This window comes from Alosa pseudoharengus, unplaced genomic scaffold (genome assembly GCF_046254945.1).
Source record: "Alosa pseudoharengus isolate Yale_2024_CS ecotype anadromous, Long Island Sound unplaced genomic scaffold, YU_APseudo_1.1 YU_APseudo_1.1_scf_1, whole genome shotgun sequence".
Classification (NCBI taxonomy): domain Eukaryota; kingdom Metazoa; phylum Chordata; class Actinopteri; order Clupeiformes; family Clupeidae; genus Alosa; species Alosa pseudoharengus.
This window is the reverse complement of record NW_027468564.1, coordinates 21,845,097-21,865,838: the sequence shown is the minus strand read 5'-3', so window position 1 is coordinate 21,865,838 and position 20,742 is coordinate 21,845,097. Positions and strand designations below refer to the sequence as shown.

General features: G+C 40.7%; 1 protein-coding gene across 1 annotated transcript in view; it reads left to right on the top strand.

Annotated features, from left to right (window-relative positions):
• The first annotated feature begins 7,769 nt into the window (after positions 1-7,769).
• LOC143123176 (uncharacterized) overlaps positions 7,770-20,742 on the top strand; it is a 48,399-nt gene continuing 35,426 nt past the window's right edge. The window contains exons 1-2 of the mRNA XM_076284372.1: positions 7,770-7,825; positions 20,474-20,612. Of these exons, the coding sequence (XP_076140487.1) occupies positions 20,540-20,612 (73 nt within the window). The 5' untranslated portion in view covers positions 7,770-7,825; positions 20,474-20,539. The remainder of the gene's footprint in view (positions 7,826-20,473; positions 20,613-20,742) is intronic.

The following is a 20,742-nucleotide window of genomic DNA, read 5'->3' as shown; positions in this document are numbered from 1 at the left end:
TATCATAGGGATTACACAAATAATTAGTACGAAAAAACAAGATTTCTACCGTAATTTCCTGTTAAATTAAATATTCCATGACGCTATTGCGCTGCACGGCCACCAGATGACGCCATTTCACTGCTTGCTTTTATATCCAAAAAAGGCCCAAAGTGCAGTGAAATGCCGCCATCTAGTGACCTGAAATATGTAATGTAGCCCATTATATTTATTAGAAAAGAAGCGACCGTCGAATAATCTTGTACTTCCTTGTCAATTATTCGTGTAATCCATCTGATATATTGTGTTTTTATTTTTAAACTTCGTTCCTTTGTAAATTGTGGAGTATCATTAAGGTACGTTTTGGAATGTAATTACTCTGACATTCGACACTAAACGACCATAAATTTAGCCAATGGGCACAGTCTTAGGGGCTGACACTTTGCACGACATGTCTCCTGCTTGATCGATCCAAATTCTGTTATTTTTGCTGTATATATATATATATATATATATATATATATATATATATATATATATATATATATATATATATATATAGTTTGTTATCAAAGTGAAAGTTAGCGGCGTTAGTTTGAGCACATAATTGACGTTTTGTTTACATGTGTTCAATGGAAGTCGATGGGAGCAGGAAATCGGTATGTGCGTGTGTGTGTGTTTGAGTGTTTGATATAACCCTGTGTGTGTGTGTATGTGTGTGTAGTGGTCCAAAAGGAAGGAGCAGTTGAAGTGGTGGATGATGACCTGTGTGTGTGTGTGTGTGTGTGTGTGTGTGTATAACTGTGTGTGTGTGTGTGTATAACTGTGTGTGTGTGTGTGTGTAGTGGTCCCAAAGGAAGGAGCAGTTGAAGTGGTGGATGATGACCTGTGTGTGTGTGTGTGTGTGTGTGTGTGTGTGTGTGTGTGTGTATAACTGTGTGTGTGTGTGTATATAACTGTGTGTGTGTGTGTGTGTGTGTGTGTATGTGTATATAACTGTGTGTGTGTGTGTGTGTGTATATAACTGTGTGTGTGTGTGTATATAACTGTGTGTGTGTGTATAACTGTGTGTGTGTGTGTGTAGTGGTCCAAAAGGAAGGAGCAGTTGAAGTGGTGGATGATGACCTGTGTGTGTGTGTGTGTGTGTGTCAAGGATTAAAGTTCTCCGTCGTAGGACGGATTTCCGTCAATTTGATTTTAGAAATGTCATATTTGAGATCGATGCAGATCCGATGAGAAAAAAAATTGGAGAGGGGGGGGGGGACTATCACCTTTGCTTTTCCTTTTTTAAGGCAACTACAAATATTAGGTAAATGTTTAAAGACCTAATAGTGTTCTTGAGAACTTTCTGTGTCTCAATCAGTGACCGCTCAAGAAGACAGCCTACGTCAGCCATGAGTTTCGCTTTGTTTATGTTGTAGCTACACACTTGTCTCGGGCGTTTGCTTAAAAAAAAAGAACATGTATGGAGGACTATAACGGTTTAAAAGTTGGATTATAGTGACACAATCGAGACAGCTGATGAGGTTGGCCAATCCGTTTAACTTTTTTGGATATGATATTGTGAGCTCTATGTGTGAATTCGGAGAAGCGTAGGCTGTGTTCTTTCCGTGCATCAATGTAGACAATTTCTTACTATCGCGAACTTTTGTCAGGGGAGGTCATTCATTTTAGGTGTCACCTACAGTATGACTTGAACAGATAGCCTGCTATGCCACCCGATGTAGGCTACTATTATTGTTACAGTTTTTAATCAATGCAACTAACATTATGTGTAAAGCGACGCAATATAAACCGTAGCCTATGCAATTCATTATCCCGTCTGTTATGACATGTACAGCAATGTTTTTCACAATTTGCGACGGAAGGTTTTGACTGAGCGTGTTAACATAAAATAATAATAATATTGTCATCATCGCGAACTGTCGAGTAAGGGTGTCAGTCGTGTTTGTGACGCACAGACAGCCTTGTAGCCTATTTTGCTTAGGCCTCACTTTTAACGACAGTAGGTTGTAAGTTGACAAAAAATAACCATACAATTAAAATAGTCACCTTAAAACTTTGATATAAAATATGATTAATTTATAGCACAAAAACATAACCAGTAGGCCTACCAGAACCTTGCATATTAGCGTCATGATTTGTGTGCGTCTATTTGGCAAGGCCACTAGCTGTCATGGATGCGTTGTTGCTAAAGGAAGGCAGGTGTCAAAAGTTAAAAAAATAAATGGAGATGGGCAGCTGTTGGAAACGGGGGAGAACTAACAAGCCATGGTGTAAAGAAATTAAAGTGCCAGGGGTTTGCTTTTGCGCGGTTTGCTGCAAGAAAATTGTTTATGGATGCAATAGGAAAATGTTTTAGCACGCCACCAATCAGAAGACCGCCATAAGGTTAATGTTCGTGCACTTCAGGACATCTTCCCTACCTGGTGCAACTATAGCCACCACGACAGAGGTAGGCTACGTTTATCTATGGCTGACCGTTTTTACGTTTAGAAAGTAGGCTACGAATGTTCTTTCATAGCGCAACACGACCTGTCCCTCACCATATCGCAACCTCTTGTCAACCTTATACAATCTGTTGCTGAAGACAAAAGCGCCCTCTCCAGATTGTCGTTATCAAATGTGCAGACCTCCTTCATGAGCACACACAGTATTGCTGCTCATTGGAAAACTGAGTTGTCTGTAAAACTCAAAATTACCATGTTTTCATTAAATGCGGATGAGGCAACAAATGGAAATATGAACAATACAGTGATGGCCAAAAGTGTTGGCACCCATGCTAAAGTTGACTGAAAAGAGGAATATAAAATCATCTTTTGGAAATTGATCTTAATGCCTTAAGTGAAAAATTAGGAAATATCTAACCTTTAAGGACACCAATTTTCTTAGTGAATGAATAATGTATAATAAATAAATAAATGTTCTTCTTTAAAATACAGGGGTCATAAGTATTGACACCCCTATGTTAAATTCCCATAGAGACAGGCAGATTTTTATTTTTAAAGGCCAGGTGTTATTTCAGTTAGCCTATTAGCTGGTTTGATGCTCATTGAGCTCAATGCAAATCAAACCAGCTAATAGGCTAACTGAAATAACACCAATGCCAATCTCTAGGTATGGTGAAGGGTATGTGATGATGTGGGGCTATTTTAATTACAAAGGCCAAGGTAACTTTATCAGGATGCACAGTATTCTGGATCCATGAAATAACTGGCCTTTAAAAATAAAAATCTGCCTGTCTCTATGGGAATTTAACATAGGGGTGTCAATACTGACCCCTGTATTTTAAGGAAGAACATTTATTTATTTATGATACATTATTCATTCACTAAGAAAATTGGTGTCCTTAAAGGTTAGATATTTCCTCACTTTTCACTTAAGGCATTAAGATCAATTTCCAAAAGATGATTTTATATTCCTCTTTTCAGTCAACGTTTTGGTTTAAAGGAGACATATTATACCTCTTTTTAAACAAGTTAGAATAGGTCTATGGGCTATACAAAACATGTTCATAAAGTTTTTTGCACAAAATCAATCTCACATAAAGAGATCTCTGCAGCCTAATTCTTGCCAGCTTCAGTCCCTTTCAGAATGAGCCATTTAAGGACTCTATCACTTTTATGCAAATAAGCTACTGCTGACCACGCCCCACCTGTCAGATGTTTACGCTGTTCGTTTTCTTCATGTGAAAACCTCCACTGCTTGGGTGAAAATGACAGAATACAGAGGCGCACTCTAGCCCAACATTTTCGACCCAGAGTCGGACCCAGATCAAGATGAAGAGGAGCCACCTGCAGAAACACCTTCACGAATGCTGCAAGCAGTTTCTAAATGGTTTGTTAACTTTTTAAATCAATGTATTTGCTATCTCTCCTACGTGCCAAATTAGTCTTGGCTATTAGCCTTCACCCTGTTCAGCCTGTTACGAAGTAAACGTAATGTAATTTTTTGTGACAAAGCCAGTCTTTTTACAATATTTAACATTTGCTTGTATTTGAAACTTCACTAGATTCACAGCACTTGATTAGCTTTTATTATTATTATTTTAATTATTATATAGGTGTGCTTGTGGAAATTGTTGGGCAATGCTACATCTAAGCTGCTACAGCTGCTTCTAAGCTACAGAAAGGCCTGCAAATATGTTACCGTGTTGCTAACTTATTTACAAATGAGCTAGCGAGTATGCTGCCATATTACTCACTCATTTACGAATAATGCTACTGTGCTAGCATAGCACTCACCTTACCATATCATTATAGATCACACAACGTCTGCAGCAGACAGGTTTATACCCGGTGTGCCTGAATGTTTATTCTCTTCAGAACGCACTGAACATATACAGAGCTGACCATGGGGCCTTATGGCTACGGGGAATAGAGCAGTATGTGTTATTTATTAAGCTACTTATTAGTTTTTCCCAGTGTTTATGAGAAGTGACAGGCTACCATTTTTATCAGCAAAAGCAGATGTTAGTCTTACTAATGTTCATAGGTCACTAATGGCCTTACACACCAACACATGCCCCAATTGTTCTTTCTTTTTATGTATGGCTATTGTCTGCAAATTCAACAGGTATCAAACATACACTCGTGACACATTTAAATATAAATAAAATTACAATATATTTATTACACAAAACAGAAATGAAACATGACATATGCAATATGACAATTGCACTTTGTGCACTTTGCACTTTTGACAGAACTGACAGATTATGTAACCTGCTAACTACTGCAATGTTTTTTTTTTTTTTTTAGTCGTTACAGATAGCTTGCCTACAGGAGCTTTGTCAGTTGGTGTTGGGGATTCCTTGGATGCAGAATAAGGGTCGTCATCCCGTCATGTGTGGTCCTGCGTGTTCGTCGGGAGTTTCCTGACAGCCAAGGACAATACGTGGGCTTCAAACTGCCTCCCCTGGATTAAAGCGAGACACATAGTTGGCGATCACCTCCTCCTCCTTCTCTGGGTGCTCAAACTCTGAGGACAGGTCCGGAGGAATGCTTATTTTCAGGAGTTCCTCCCTGTATGCTTCTTGGCCCATCAAGTGTTCCACATACCCTGTGCAATATTTCACAAACACTTCTGTAACTATGTACATAGTTTGTAAAGTATTTCATTGTACATTTATTTATTGTTTTGTTCATTGTACACCATAGTGCAATAGCATGCAAAATGAACAGATCTTTTATTGTTGATAAATAAAAAATTATGTAACTTACGGAATGTTGTCTCGGTTTTGATGGGTTTCACTCTGCACTCTCCCTGTACTTTGGGAAATGCATCCTGTAGAGAGGGTCCCCAGAGGATAAGGTGGCCTGGTCTCGTGCAGCATCCTCATTGTAATGCAGAGCAGCCAGGTAGAGTCTTGCGCAGTAAAGAGAAAACCAAACATGAAAATAATGGCATGCACATAATATGCACGTTTACTTTGAGCTAAAAACTGAGTCTACAACTTCTTGCACTGTCAGTACTATATCTCGCTTTATTTACAACAGCAAACATTAGCCTAGACCAAGAGCTTACTGGCCACCTTCATTGTAGATAACATGACCATATCTAACTCCTTATCAGTAAGGACAAAACGACTACAAATTGTGACAAACCCTTGCAGCTTAAATGAAATAGAGCTATAGGGGAAATGTGCAAACACTGGATAACGTTATAAAGTGAGGCTACAAGCTAACATTAGCTTATACTAAGGGCTTTTAGCTGTTGGTCGCCTCAATTGTGGATAACATGACAATATTTAATGGAGGTCTAGCGTCTAGACAACATTTTCAAATCATTACTTTCAGATATTATTGACTGGGATTGTCAAATATGACTCGATCGGCTGTGTGCTGCATTTGCAATTTGGAATGGAGGAAATGCTCACTCCAAGCAGATGCAGGGCTAAAGTTAGCCGTAATGTTTGCGTTAGCTTGTGCTAAATGGCAAAACACGAACAGCCTAACGTTAGTTCATGCTTAACTGCGATAGAAACACAAAAGTCATTATTTGAAAGTACTTACATGTCTCTCATCTTGTGACTTGCCACGAACAGTAGGTACAGATCCCTCTGTCAAACGAAGTTTGATGGCTAATCCTGCAGTGTACTGTCCTAAGTTTTCAAAGCAGTCTGTCTTGAAGTGGTTCGCACACACCACAATTTTTTTGCCGACTGTTGCTGGAACATGGCCATCGACAATGAAGTGGAGCCACTCGGTTCTTCTGTCGTCTTTGGCTGGGAGAAAGTGCAAGGATTTGTGTTGTTCTGTGCAGCCAACAACACAACACTTCATGTGTGACTTGCTCTTGCTTGTAGTCATTGAGCTTGGTGTCCGTGCTCGTTAAACCAGCAAACTAATGGCGATCTTCAACTAATTGGGTGGGTGGGGCTATATGGGGGTGGAGAGGTGAGGGGTGGCGCCAGGGTGGTTCTATGCAAATTCCCTTATTTTGACGTCAGGTTAAGGGAGCCAGAAAATGGCTCATAGAAGCCTATGATTCCTGACACCAAAATCGTTCAACTGACTCACAGAAAACGCATGGATGGCTTTTTTGCACGCGTGGAGTGTTGTTAGGAGCAGTAGAGACCCAAATGGAGGTACAAAAGGATGCAAAAAGTGAAATTTGCATAATATGTCCCCTTTAAACAATGGCTGCCGTGTGAATAAGGCGAATACTCCCTTTACTTTGCTGTTTGCATCTTTTTGTACATTAAAAACCAATAGGTTGCGACCGCAAAAGGGGTGCTATCTCTATAGGTAGATATGAACAATGTAGCCTTATGACTTATGACCTGAAAAAAGTTCAGTCAAACATTTTTTTTTCACTTTAATCCCTGGTGTGTGTGTGTGTGTGTGTGTGTGTGTGTGTGTGTGTGTGTGTGTGTATAACTGTGTGTGTGTGTGTATATAACTGTGTGTGTGTGTGTGTGTGTGTGTGTATATAACTGTGTGTGTGTGTGTATATAACTGTGTGTGTGTGTATATAACTGTGTGTGTGTGTGTGTGTGTGTATAACTGTGTGTGTGTGTGTGTGTGTGTAGTGGTCCAAAAGGAAGGAGCAGTTGAAGTGGTGAATGATGACCTGTGTGTGTGTGTGTGTGTGTGTATAACTGTGTGTGTGTGTGTATAACTGTGTGTGTGTGTAGTGGTCCAAAAGGAAGGAGCAGTTGAAGTGGTGGATGATGACCTGTGTGTGTGTGTATATAACTGTGTGTGATGTGTGTGTGTGTGTGTGTGTGTGTGTATATATATATAACTGTGTGTGTGTAGTGGTCCCAAAGGAAGGAGCAGTTGAAGTGGTGGATGATGACCTGGCGATCACCTACGCCCAGAAAGGGGCGGTGCTTCCCCACGCTCGATCCGATTGCTCCGCCCATCCTTTCAGGTCCTGCACCAATCAAACAGCAGTCCTGCACACCACACCCCTGCACCAATCAAACAGCAGTCCTGCACACCACACCCCTGCACCAATCAAACAGCAGTCCTGCACACCACACCCCTGCACCAATCAAACAGCAGTCCCGCCGAACCCTGCTGCAGTTCCACCAATCAGAAACGAGGCTCCGAAAACCTAGTTAGTTTTGTAAAATCTAAACATTGATATTTTTAGATGGTCTAACTTTTGACCCTTTGAAATAAAGCGCACACTCTGATAGTGACATAAATGACAATCTCCACACACACACACGCACGCATGCACGCACACACACACGCATGCACGCACACACACACAAAGATCAAATTGGTTTATTAATGTGTGTGTGTGTGTGTGTGTGTGTGATAGGGAGACGTTGGGGAACGAGTCCTACTGTGAACAGTGCTTCTGTTATGTGTGTGATACACTGGCGTCTGAGGTAAGACACACACACACACACACACACACACACACACACACACACACACACACACACACACACTGGCCTACTGGTTAGGGCTTCAGACTTGTAACCGGAGGGTTGCCGGTTTGATCCCCGACCAGTAGGCACGGCTGAAGTGCCCTTGAGCAAGGCACCTAACCCCTCACTGCTCCCCGAGCGCCGCTGTTGATGCAGGCAGCTCACTGCGCCGGGATTAGTGTGTGTTTCACCTCCCTGTGTGTTCACTGTGTGCTGGGTGTGTTTCACTAATTCACGGTTGGGATAAAGACCAAATTTCTTGTATATGCCAGTAAACTGCCTAGGGTTAGTTACTGCCTAGAAACCTGAGTTACATTTACATGCGCATCCTTGTTGTAGTGTGTGTGTGTGTGTGTGTGTGTGTGGTTGATGCAACCCTGTGTGTGTGCGTGCGTGTGTGTTTGATATAACCCTGTGTGTATGTGTGTTTTTGATATAACCCTGTGTGTGTGTTAGGGGTGGGCGATATGGACAAAAAATAATTTGTGATTTTGACGATAACGATAATTAGTCGATATCCTTTAAAATAAATTTGTAAAAGTCTGAGTTACTTTACAGCTCATTATTTATGAATAGCATCAATACAATAATAACAAATAACCTAACCTGTGACTTTTTAACCAAATCAACCAATGCATTGTCACTCTGACAAATTTCCAATTCTGCCCCCACTTGTGTGTGTGGCAATGACATGGTCTAGCCAGCTACATTAGAGAAGATGAATAGGCCTAACAGTTTCCCAAGTAAAAGTCTGAAGCTGAAGTTCCCTTCAAAAACCTTTATTTAGGATTCACTGTAAAACTAAGCAGACCGACAGAGTACATCTCAGTCATTTCCTTCGAGGTTTGCTTAAGAAAAATCATGTAGGCTAACATTCCAAGTAGGGGTGGGCGATATGGCCTAAAATTCATATTGCGGTATAATTTGGGACACAGACTTACCGTCTGTGTCCCAAATTATACCGCAATATGAATTTTTGCGGTATATATTGCGGTATAATTTGGTGTGTGAATTTCAATATAGGTCTAGCAGGTTCTTGCATAAAATAGTCAAGATTGTTACTTATTTAAAAATGTATTGGCTATAAAAATAATCAAAGTTTTATTTAGCCTATTCACTGCAGTAGACCGGCATCACTGTATGAAACATTACAAAAACATGAAACATGACATATTACATAGAACTGTAAATCATCTGATCATCTAATATTTACAGATATCTAGGCTATATATAACATTTCTTTTATATTTGGCCTGTAATAAAATCATGTATTGAACAATTTAACCACAGCTCAGCTTTAAGAAACTCAAATAGCCTAGATGCATGCTTAGCATTTTGTGATCATTAGGCTAAGGCTACTTTCACAAACTCAGTCAGCTGTCCTCTGATTTACCAATATCTAGGCAATATTTGTAACATTTATTTTGTATTTGGCCCGTTATGAAATCATGTGGAACAATTTAAACACATTGTAAAACTTAAAGCCCAAATTTGGAGACATCCATGCATGTCGAAATTTACTGCAAATTCAAAACTGGATTACTCTGGAACGGCTAACTGTACAGGGGACTGATTTACACCTTTGTGTTCGGTAAGGTCTGCTGTTTATTTTGATATGAGGTTTGTCGTGTGTTAAAAGAAGGGTTCGTGAAGTATTCCACCGAGATGAATGGGTTGGGAGATCATGGGACGCAAAACCTTCAGTAGAATGTATGATTAAATTGAATTATATTATTTACTTTTCTCGCGAACCGTTCCACTAAGCAATTATCGGGTAACATCGTTTAAAAGCTGAGAAAAAGCTCTTTCGTGTGATACTTGTGATGTCTGTGTGATGAATAGGCTACTTCGCGAGTAGTTCAACTGAGATGAATGGAATTTTGACTCACTTTCTTTCTTGCGCTGTCACTTTCTCCACTGCGTAAAATACTCAATGAATTTGCGCTGTGAATGCTAAGATTATTTTGACAGGCCACACAGGCTAAATAAAAATCGCTAGTAGTAGGACGCAAAGCAGAATATTGAAAGAAGGGGGCACCAAGGCCGCCATGGCCTGTAAACCTCTGATTTTCAAAGGGGCCTCACGGCCAACGCAAGAGGCAACGACGTGGCCGCCGTGAAATTCCTACCCTGTTTGGGGGTTTATGTCTGTATTTCTCCTAAGTTATAAGTCTAAAGTTAGCATCTTTATCGTGACATGTTTCCCTTTTAGTTCTCCCTCGTGTGTGATCCTTTTTGTGTGGGGGGCTGCGTCCACCCCTGTATGTGTAGCGTGTGTGTGTAGCCTACTTGACCTGCTCCGTGTGTATTGTGTTCTGGGTCTGTGTCCCTGCTCTCGTTCTCAGCTAATAAACCTTTTGATTGGACAACTGTCTGTGTCGCTATCAAATCGTTACAATACCTTCACCGCTCGCTGCCATTTTTCCACACCTGTGGCCTCCTCGTGGTTGCTGCCGGTCCCGGCAGGCCAAGCGTGTTGCAATTTGATGACATAATGACCTATCGCAATATGCCGGTATAACAAAAATCTCTATCGTTGGCCAAATTTTTATCGCATACCGCTTATACCGTTTATATCGCCCAGCCCTAATTCCAAGTTACAGAATAGAAACTAATGCGTTAGCTTATGGCTAATGTATATGAGAAATCCCATAGAGATGCTAACTGTTAGCATAATCGATATTAGAGCGAACTTCAGTCCATTTACAAAAGGGTTAGGACTACATGAGAAAGAGTTCTTTGTTTACAACTGACTATTAAAATACTCAAAGGCTAATGTTTTCTCTCTCCATATAATACCATGTAGGAAAAAACGTGACTCATCAATGCTACTTAAACAGAAGTAGCCGCACAAAATCCCAAGTAGCCTACCTCTCGCTGCACAAAATAAACATTAGGCGTGCGTGTGACAATGTGGACTGACTAGTGATCATGTGACACTTGCTCTGCTGCAGCCAGGGACTAGGGCTGGGATGAACGATTATTTTTTAAACAATTAATCTAGCGATTATTTTTTCGATGCATCGATTAATCTAACGATTAATTTTTTCAGTCCGATTCGATTTCGATTCGATTATCAATTATCTCCCCATTAATTGACTAATAGCAATTTATACATGTTGATTTATATATCTGAATCAAAAAACATGAATTCCTTAACATTGCAATATATGTTTATTGCTCTTAAAATTCCAAAATAAAAGACTATACAAGTGCAAAGTAATGCATTCTTAGTCAGAGGTAGCATTCAATAAAGTTCAGTAGTGTATAGGTCTAATTGAATGCCTGTCACTTTAAGGCGAGACACGGCAGGTGAAAACATCGTTTTTTCATGCACCGGTCAATTTCGAGATTTTGAGCTAGTATGTTACCTTAGCATGTATTCTATCACACTACTACAACAAAGAAGTCCGATTTACACATTTAGGGCCCTATTTTAATGGTCTAAAACGGAAGTGTCTTTGCGCAAAACGCAATTCACTTTGTGGGCGGATCTCGGGCGCTGATGCTATTTTACCGGCGGGATATTTGACTGTTGCGCCCGACGCAAATCTAAAATGGGGTTGTCTGAAGTAGCTACATTAATCATGTGTGTGGTTTGGGCGTAACGTGCAATAAACCAATCAGAGAGTCATCTCACATTCCCTTTAACAACAGGCACGCTTGTTCCATAGCTGATTGCTATTATGGTGGCGTATTTGCCAGGCGCAGCCAGGAGCGTTCACAGCGCTATAATCACTGTTCAGTTGGGAACAGTTAGCTATTGATTTTTCCTCTTGACAAAATGTAATACAGAATTGTCACAAAGACATACTTTCCGATGTTTTGGGATCACTCTCACTGAATCACGAGGTTATGAATGCATGGTGATATATTTGCAATGTACAATGTAATCTAACATTACTTCTCTATAGACAATGCATATCTTCTGTCAGTTAATCTCTTCTCTCCCGTGCTGCCGCTGGGGCATTTGGGTTAAATGGCATCGGCATGCAGTTCAACATCACGTCTCCTTAAGTCCTCTAACATTTCCTAATTTATGTCATCAACACATCAGTGATTCGTGAAAATGTGTAGGCTACGCTAGATTTATGCCTATTTTTTCACATGGACACCACACTGATTTCCCTCGAGTGGTAATATTTTTCTTTGAAATTATGTATGGTTTACAGAAATGGGAACATTGTATAGATGAGAGGAGCTAAGTGTGCGTTGCGCAGCACAGGCGGCCAAGCAAGGGCTTCGTTTAAGTTGACCTAACTTTCAACTCTGCACAGTATCCCATTAACTGCGTGACAGTAGGCTATTTACAATATTTTCTGTAAAGCAGAGTTTGTAAACACGTTATCATCAACTTAATTCACGCACAACATTTATTTGAGCAGGAGAGAGAATAACAATGAATGGATGCAGCAACTACAGAAATTGTACAGAAATTGTAACCATACTTGCTGCTTTCTTGTACTATCTGTTGCTGGTTAACAGCACATGAAAAGCTGATTTAAGCTAATTCACTAACTCAAGACTTCAAGGCCATGATGGATATAAAACGTTTTTTGAAAATAACGAAAGGATGGAGGGAACATAGCAAAGCTTGGAGTTATTTCAGATGGGCTACAACAAGGTAGGCAAAATGATGGTGCTTTACACAACGGTAAATTGGAACAAAACTAAAAGTAACTTTAGCCTTTATAGGGCTGTAAAGTTGTCCAGATTAATAGGTCGTAATTAGGCGTTGTTGTAAAGATATTGCATGTAGATGTTGTACTATATAGGCTACTAAATATTTAGGTCACCAATGCACGAACAAAACCGGGAAATGGACAAATATTATCAAGGCTTTGAATGTTTCCGTCTGTGCACGGGGGTGTCTGTAGATTGGTGTGCAACGCATTCATTCATGCAGGCCTGTGGTCATGCATGCGCCCTTAAAATAGCATCTGCATTTTCGCCACAGACTTTAGACCAGTGGGGTATACTACGAAGCACGTTAGACATATCTAGGCTATGTAGACATATCGAGGATTGACAAAGCCTTGACTCAGGGGTATACGTTAAGTGATACTACGATTGCAGTTATGTGATATATTTGTCAAACTAGGCTTTCAGCTCAGATCTGTGCGCACAAGACCGCCTCTATTTAAAAACAATTACTTCCGCATTCATGAGCGATAGCTTAATCTACACTGCAGTGATTTTTTGTGTCTAACCTTTAACATCAAATAAATCAATTGTCATCAGTTGTTGTATGGTATGCACGTCCATAGTGGGATATTTGCACACACAGCACTATTAAAGCGCATTCGAGACCCAAAATGTTAGTAGAGGCGGAGCTCCACCTGTAAGATATATGACAGAATCCTACATGTGAGAGAACTTCGTTTTTAAGACAATTGATTGGTCAGTGTGCGGTAGATTACACGATTTGAGCTATAACTTAGCACATAACCTCTTCCCGACCAGGTTTGGTTGACAGCATAAGATACCATGGTGATATAGCGACACTAAAACAGATTCACTTTCGTGTCACAGCATAGCCTGGCTTTGAGCGCAACATACCTCGCTAACCCACTAATCGATATTCGTAGTACACCCCACAGGGAGTTCCTGGGGCCTGTACTACGAAGCGAGGTTACTGGCTTATATGGGTAACTTTCGAGAGTAACTTGATCACGTGTGGCGTAACTTCCCGATTAACCCGTACTACGAAAGGTGGATAGGTTTTAACCGAGGTATGCTGCCATGGCAATTTACGCTGCATCTCAAACCTGCTACGAGCAGGTTATGTTCTTGGTTAACCCGAGGTTTCCGTTAACCACACCCTTTATAAGTCCCACCCCTCCACTAACAATTTCTCCCGAGACATGTCGGCGTACCTGGATGATCCATACGACATTGGAGACTCTCTTCGCAGGGCGAGGGGTTTTAGAGACCGCCAGAAAATATATATAGCCTACCCGGACGATATTCTCTATGAAGATATAGATTTTCAGCCGAGGGAATTCGTTATCTTTGTCAGATGATCAAGGAAGACGTCTCATAGCAATGCCCGTACGTGGACATTCATGTATTCCATCGGTGATGCTGAACATCTGAGCAAGAATAGCCTACTGTATGTCCGAAAATAAATCGGACATAGGCCTACAGTATGCTGAACATCTGAGCAAGAATAAATCGGACATATAGTAGGCCTAATAAATTAAAATCACTATTTTAACAAACGTATTGAATTGAATGTCATATTACTGTACCCTGCACATAAAGGCTACACATTTCCACAGCACCAGAATCCTCCCTCAACCCCCTCCATAATCGGCCTTCCACTATTATTTGCGATGGCCAACTCCTCTGCTACTGTAAAACACTCTGGTGCCTTACAGTAGTGTTCAAAGACACCTTTTTCTTGTTAGCTGTAAAACAGAGGCCAAGTGAAGGCTATAAGCATAGGCCTACATGTTTTCATAATTAAGAAATATTAATGCAAGCTATGACTATATAAACCACTATTCTGAATAATGTGTTTGTATTTCATTGCATTGCATGTAAATGCAATGGACTATTATCACTGTTCTTCTTATTATTATCGTCTATTTTTATTCTTCTTCTGACCAAGTTTGACGTTTAATAACACTAAAACCACTGAACCGTTTGACGTCATTCAAACACTCCTACAAAGGTCTTGTAACGGACAATTGTACAATGTAATTTTTACATTTGTGAACTTTATACTTTTTGAGATATTTACGATAAAAGAGCAACAAATTCCCATTGAGTTAACATTGACCGCTGTGGCGGCAACTTTAAGCATTATGACGTGAACTCCAGCTGAAAGCAATTAGAATCTAACAGGTGAACGCGAGCTACCGCTGGAGCTGAGAATCTTCTGAACGTCTTCGCCTGCTGCGCCGTGGTCACTTTATGCTCGTAAAACTCTCCTTCAGAGGCACATTTCTCTAATTACAGACAAGGTAAGTGTTCCGGTTTTTGGTATTTGAGTAATTTATGTTGTCAAACATTATGTAACGTTAGTGTTATATGTATGAAATGATGGGTCACAAATAACTAAACTAACGTTATAACGTTAGGTAACGTTAACGTTAGTGAAATAGTTGACGTTAGCACCTTGCTACGTTGATATGTATTATGTACGGAAACCCACTGTTAATTAACGTTAATATGTCGTCAACTTTACAGTGACCGATTAGCTGTAGGCCTAGGTTTCAATAGCTAACGACAATCGTTACATTTGTTCATTAGGCCTAGGCCTACTAACCAGCAGCGTTTTAACTAGAACGTTAACGTAAACCAGATAACCTACATATAGGCCTACTATAGGCTCTGGTTCTATCAGGTCACTTTCCACAGATGTATAGAATCAAGCACCTAGAATAGATTATGAATGCAGACTGCGTGGTGCTTGATTATAGCCTAGGCTACTGTGTGAAGGGACCTGATGAAACCCATCATGGGTTTCATTCATGGCATGAATAACGTTACTTGTTGATGGTCATAACGCTATAGCTTCTACCGTTCACATTTTATGTGAACGGTACACATCCTGATTCTTATGTAGCCCACAGGTGTAGACCTATACAATCAAGCACCTAGATACTCCTGTGGAAAGGGACCTTATGAAGGCCATGAATAGGCTACTGTTAGGAAATGGACCATACGACTAAAGTCTTGTTAAAACACACTACATAAGTTGAGCTATAATGTTTGTTGTCAACATAGTCTACAATGTTTACTTGGCCTACTCATTTCTGCATTGTTCTGGTCTATAAATTAAAGTGTAGCCTGGCCCGAGAATCAAGCTTTCCAGTTGTAGTACATTGTAATCTGTAGGAAAAAATGTGGCTGACAGACCTAGCAAGCTGTTCAAGTTATAGCAGTTGGTTATCAAGATACTTAGTATCAGAATGATCCGTCCTTACTCATATGATTATCAACAGCAACAACAAACTCATTGCCTGCAAAGTTTTCTAAGCTGTTAACGTTTTATATGTAAAAAAATATGATTAGCTATCAACTATCCTTAAACTGAAAACAATAAAACACAGAATTCTGCTTTGTTTGCAATTTAATACTATAGGCTAGTATTTAAGCTTAACTACCAGTAGCTTCATGGTACAACAATTGGATTATACTCTACCTATTTTTATTGTCCTAGAATTGTTGAGAGAATTGTTTAAAGCTTAAACTGTTTACGATGTTAGTCGTTAGGTTAAACATGTCAGCCTAATGTAATGTAACAACTTCACTTAAATAAATGAGTTGTATTGAACAGTTGTACAATTGCAGACATTCCTTGTATTGTTTTGGTAACTGTTAAACTTGTTTGCTTTTGTCTTTTAGGTTCCAGACCAGACCAGTGGTGATGACCGTGTATGACCTTACGTGTGTGCCTGTCTGTGTGCACACCTGTCAACCAATCTCTGACAATGTTGCTAGCAACATACCTACTAACATACATTCTTACAAACATGTGACCATATCTCAACATATCTGTGCACATACCGTTTAACCATACTGTGTTGTGAATCATTCATACCTCTGAATCATACCTGTGCTATAACAACTGTAAAACATAGCTGTGCTGTTAGATCTCTTTTTAGACCTGAGCTGTGCTGTGTGAAAAATAAGATTCTAACCTAAGTTCTGTCTAAAACTGATCATCTGAAGGGCTGACTTTTATTCTTCAGTGTATATATCACCATCAAATTTGACCTAATACCATTAACTGAGGCCTCTAGCTGTTGCTGCCAGTTCAGAGTTACCACTGATAAATAGATCTGTCTTAGGATAATATGATTGGCATTATCAAGTTCTGTATATATATATATACACTGTGATTTTTACTTCAAGCTTACATTGGTAAGTGTTCATTAGTGTATTCTGAGTATCATTCTGCTGTATTAAAACAAAGAATGTTGATCAATATTGAATTGACCATTTATTTTTACTGACTGTCATATACTCTAAGCTAACATCTAACCAAGTAAGTGGTTTTCAAGAATGCTGTAAGACTGTGTAATCTGAATAATCATACTGTAAGTAATATAATGTTATACACAGCAGCTTTTTTGCATTTACATGCAATGGTAATTCCCTGGAATTGCATTTTCTAGTTTTCACCTGCTGCCATGTGCGTTTGGCAATGGTGTTGCATCTGAAATGTTCACAGGATTAGGCATACACTAAATCAGTCAATGGGGCTACTTAAACATTCAATTATCCTTATTACTGTAATCTATATGCCCACTTCTAAATTGTGTTGCATCTGTAGGCATTTCTATGAACTCAAAATAAGCAATTGAATTTCAACTCATTAAATACATTCCGCAAGCTATTAATCCTCCGTATTTGAAGAACATGTGGAAATAAAACTTTACTTTTAGGCATTTAGGATCTGCAATACGTTGCCAACAGCCTTGCCAGCATGCTTTGTTCACTGCCGACGTATTTGTCATAATAATTGGCATTCCTCATCCGTAAAATAAGGTGAACGCGTCATCACTGAAAGTGGTGATTTGCGCTGCAACCCGCCCCTTTTATGTGAACGCGCACAAACTCCAATGAGGTTAACCCCAGCTCAACAAATCAACTTCATAATCAGCGTCGTAGTACCGATTAACACCACTAAAGATAACCAGGTTTTGTCAACCCCGGTTTAACAAAGTAACCTTGGGTTACATCTGGGTTGGTTAAGCTCCCTTCGTAGTACAGGCCCCTGGTCTGTGGCGGAATTGTTTTCTGAAACTGCAAAATATCAACAGTGAACGTTTGCGCCGGAACACACCCCGTCTTTTCGCTGAACCGCCCCCGTGGGCGCAATCGAATTCCCTAATTTACAGGCATGTACCTGTGGAGGGAAAATTCCAATATGCGCTGACTGTAAAATAGGAAAGACAAACGCGTGAGTATACAGTCAATTGCGCCGGGACGGAAGAGCCCTTAGGTGTTTATTTCATGATATTGTGTCTACTCGCGCCTGTATATTTATCCTAAATTCAGCAAAAGTCCAACCTTGCATGCACCCCCGCGACTGTGATACAAAACATATCATGTGTAGTACCGTTGGAAAGCTCGGTTTTTCCTGTATCACGCTATGTGATCCATATATGGACATTTCCTTTGTATCAGCAACCAATCGCGAAAGTTCAAAGACGAGTCTAGGCTGAGAACGGAATCTCATTGGCTGACTTTCAAGGCTGTTTTCTCAAAATGAGTTTCCTTTCCCACTCTGAGCACGAAAACTCTAACCTGGCCTAGCCAGATGAATTTCGCTCCGCCTAGCTCCACTCATCCATCTGGAACCGATCCATTGAAGTGTTGCTTCAGAAGGCTGGACCTAATCAAAAAATGCTTGCATATGATTGAATAAGCCACTTGTCCGTCATCTATTGACGTGCTACTTCAACCGCTCACATCGAAGCCAACCCGTGACGCTGATAACAGTCTCACAGTCGCTTCTACGCTATGTCACATCTATGAAACTCCCGCCCTGCGTCCTGATTGGCTAAACCATAAAGTTGGTTGGAGAAATCACTCTCAATGGAAGAGGTTCCAGATGGATGTGAGTGAAGCTAGGCGGAGCTAAGCGGAACGACATTCATCTGGCTAGGGCCAGGTTACGAAAACTCCACTTCAGAAGCACTTACATACACCAAACTTTCTAGACTTATGCCTAACTATATGTAGACAAATTTTACAGAGGGGTTTGTTGATATATTATTCCTAGACTAACTTACATGACATTTTATGCTTAAAAACATGGCAAAAATCGAATTTTAAGGGCTATTGACAGCATATTCTGATTTACAGGATAACAAAAGTAGATATTCATAAATCCCTCTGTACATTTTTCCCCATCTAATATGTGAACACAATGAAAACATAATTTTGAACCTGGCTGTATCCAATGCTCAGTTTTTGTTCCTTAAAATGTATGCAAATTAGCGCATATTTAATTAGATAATTGCTAATTTGCATATGTAAACATTAAATTACAGAAAACTCGTAATCCATTTTTTTCTCATATTAATATAAGTAATCAACTAGGGAAGTTTCATAGTGATATCTGCTTGTTAAACATTTTACCCTATTCACCTGTAGTGTCTCGCCTTAAGACGTTCTTGAGGGAACCATTGCAATTTTAACACTAACGCAGTTGAAAGGCTGCTGATGTGTGGATGCAATTCATAATGTAGTTAGTTCAAATAACGGTTTGTAAGCTTACTTCTCCTTGGGACAAGCACTTTTGAGTCTTGTAAAACACTTTTCCGTTTACATCGGGATTTTGCAAACATTCAGTGTCAGAGTCAATAAAATGAGCCCTGAGTAACGAAATTGACAAGCGGCTGTAAGTAAGCATGCTAAACTCAACATCCAAACAGTATTCTAACGTTAGCTTTGCGATACTGCTTGATTGCATAACTTGACTGCAGCTGTTTTGAACAAATTTGCACAGCATGGTCATGATGCTAAGCGGATTTAATAGCAATTTAGCCCACTGTGTTCTATGCACTTCTATGTGGCAACAACAACAACAACAACAACAACAACATCAACATCAACATCAACAACAACAACAACCCTTCACCAATCAACATGCAGAGGAGGGGCAGCGGGCTCGTTACGAGAGAGAGCGGGCGGGGCAGGGAGGGGCAGAGGAGGAGCAGCGGGCTCGTTACGAGAGAGAGCGGGCGGAGCAGGGAGGGGCAGAGGAGGAGCAGCGGGCTCGTTACGAGAGAGAGCGGGCGCGGCAGGGAGGGGCAGAGGAGGAGCAGCGGGCTCGTTACGAGAGAGAGCGGGCGGGGCAGGGAGGGGCAGAGGAGGAGCAGCGGGCTCGTTACGAGAGAGAGCGGGCGGGGCAGGGAGGGGCAGAGGAGGAGCAGCGGGCTCGTTACGAGAGAGAGCGGGCGGGGCAGGGAAAGGCTGCGTGCGTAAAAAGTGCAGCTCAATGAAAGGATTTTATCTTTAATTTAAATAGTACAACATAGAACATCAATGTGTGACGACCGGTTTTGAGTTCGTGGCGCCCCACCACAGATTAGTCAACGTGGGAAACACTGAAGGTGTGAAACGTATGGGAAACGGTGAAGGTGTGTGTGTGTGTGTGTGTGTGTGTTTGATATAACCTTGTGTGTGTGTGTGTGTGTGTGTTTGATATAACCCTCTGTGTGTGTGTGTGTTTGATATAACCCTCTGTGTGTGTGTGTGTTTGATATAACCCTGTGTGTGTGTGTGTGTTTGTGTGTGTTTGATATAACCCTCTGTGTGTGTGTGTGTGTGTTTGATATAACCCTCTGTGTGTGTGTGTGTGTGTGTTTGATATAACCCTGTGTGTGTGTTTGATATAACCCTGTGTGTGTGTTTGATATAACCCTCTGTGTGTGTTTGATATAACCCTCTGTGTGTGTGTGTGTTTGATATAACCCTGTGTGTGTGTTTGATATAACCCTCTGTGTGTGTGTGTGTGTGTGTTTGATATAACCCTCTGTGTGTGTGTGTGTGTGTGTTTGATATAACCCTGTGTGTGTGTTTGATATAACCCTCTGTGTGTGTGTGTGTGTGTGTTTGATATAACCCTGTGTGTGTGTGCAGTGCCAGATATGGAGCACACACTGTGATGCTCATCCCCGCTGCAGTGTGTGGAGAGCCCAGAGAGAGATGAGGGCTCTCGGAATTCTCCACAAGCTGGGATTCACCATGGAGGACATGGACCAGGAGATACGCACAGCAGGTACACACGCACGCACGCACACACACACACACACACACACGCGCGCGCGCGCGCACTCACGCACACGCACACACAGGGTTACATCAACCACATACACACGCACACACACACGCACACACACACACACACA